Source organism: Emiliania huxleyi (genome assembly GCF_000372725.1).
Source record: "Emiliania huxleyi CCMP1516 unplaced genomic scaffold EMIHUscaffold_5446, whole genome shotgun sequence".
Taxonomy (NCBI): domain Eukaryota; phylum Haptophyta; order Isochrysidales; family Noelaerhabdaceae; genus Emiliania; species Emiliania huxleyi.
In genome coordinates, this window is record NW_005197912.1 from 1 (window position 1) to 1573 (window position 1573).

Here is a 1573-nt window from a genome sequence, read left to right on the forward strand (position 1 = left end):
TGCGGCTAACAGATAGCAGCATGCCGTTCGGCGGAATTCAGCGCGTTCCTGCTGCACGAATGGTTGGACAGGTGTGAACAACACCTCGTGGGGGCGGCACCGCAGGCGTCCATTGAGGGGTCCAGGTGATAGCCCTGGGCGGGCAATCCATACGCCTAGTTGGGCTTCAGATCGCCCGATCGCGTCCCGGTGAACTGACGTCGGATTTGTGACGCCGCCGCACCGCGCCGCGGCCGGGGGCCCTCTGGAGGCTGAGGATGGCCGTGGCGGACCTAGACGAGCTCTGGGAGGTAAAGTGTCAGTGTATATATTGTAGAGGCTGACCACGTGCACAATATCTCTCACTCTAGCTAAGCCAGGGGAGGCTATTCTGGGCGTCCACACGGCTTGCACCGGTGACCCTCGCGACAAAGCGAGCGCGTCCGGCAGAGCGACTGAAGAATCGAGGACAGAGTCACAAATCCCGCTTGTTGTGCATGTTTTGAGGTCGGACAGTGCTGCTGTCTTCTCCACGCAGCAGCCGACGCCACCAGGCCTCGGTAGCTGAGCAGCAGGAGCCTCCTCGCTGCTGGCAGAGTTGCGCCTCTGTTTGCCGCCGCTAAGAGATCGTTGTTGCGGGAATCCAGGGAATCTAAAGGAATCTAGAATCTGTGGGTCCGAGATTCGATCTGGGACCTGAGCCGCTCGGGACCAGCTGCACATGACCCGGGGCCACTGCCATGTCGCAGACGGCTGCTGGATCGGCCGTCGCATGCGACCAGCCGTCCTGCAAAGGAATAAAATAAGACGGCGTTCCTGTCAGTACTGACAGGAACGCCGTTTAGGGGTTAACCATCATGGGGCACGGACCTTCTGCGACAACCCAGCCCCCTAGTGGGCCTGCGACACACCTTTCGCCGCCAACTCTGCTGGGTGAATGCAACGGGAACGAATTCCTTTGCCTCCAAAATCGTAAGAGCTACATACACTGAAAATGTTTCACCATGGAATGCAACAGTTGGGCCTACCCCTTCGTCGGCCGCACGACCCGAGGAGCACGTCGACCGCAAGGTGCATGTGGTCGAAGAAGCGAGCCTCGGGCGTCTGGTGCGAGCGCATGAGCGCCTCGCTCACGCGCCGCTTCGCCCCAGAGAAATCGGAGAATGCGGCCGGGCGCTCACCCGGCGGCGTCTCGGCGAGTAAGCTCTGCCCGCGGCGCAGCAGGCTGACAGAGATGTGCTTGTCCAGAGCGGCCGCGAACGTGGCAAGCTTGTCCGAAGGCAGAGGGCGTCCAGGCGGAGTGGCCGCTAGATCGTCGAATAGAACGTCGACGTACCGCTTCGTGGGTGGCAGCGCTGCCACGGCGCCGCGCCACGCGGACTCACTGGGATCGAGGAGCGCCGCATTGACGAGGTACAGCGAGGCTTCGACAAGGTCGTTCCTCGCCTCAAAAAGGCTTGCCTGGTGCTTAAGCATGCGGACCACCTTGCCCGTTGTGATCAGTGTGGGCACCAGGTTGTCGGCCTTCACGAGGATGCTTTGAGCCTCGTTGTAGATGAAAACGCGAGTCGGCAGGCGCCCGCTCTCCGGGTCG

The 1573-nt window shown here is 61.5% G+C and overlaps 1 protein-coding gene across 1 annotated transcript; it reads right to left on the reverse strand.

Moving 5' to 3' along the window:
• Positions 1 to 978: 978 nt before the first annotated feature.
• EMIHUDRAFT_256909 (hypothetical protein) lies at positions 979 to 1455 on the reverse strand (the record flags this gene model as incomplete). Its single annotated transcript, XM_005765647.1, has 1 exon — positions 979 to 1455. The coding sequence occupies one exon, from the start codon at positions 1453 to 1455 to the stop codon at positions 979 to 981; it is 477 nt and encodes a 158-aa protein (XP_005765704.1).
• Positions 1456 to 1573: the final 118 nt, after the last annotated feature.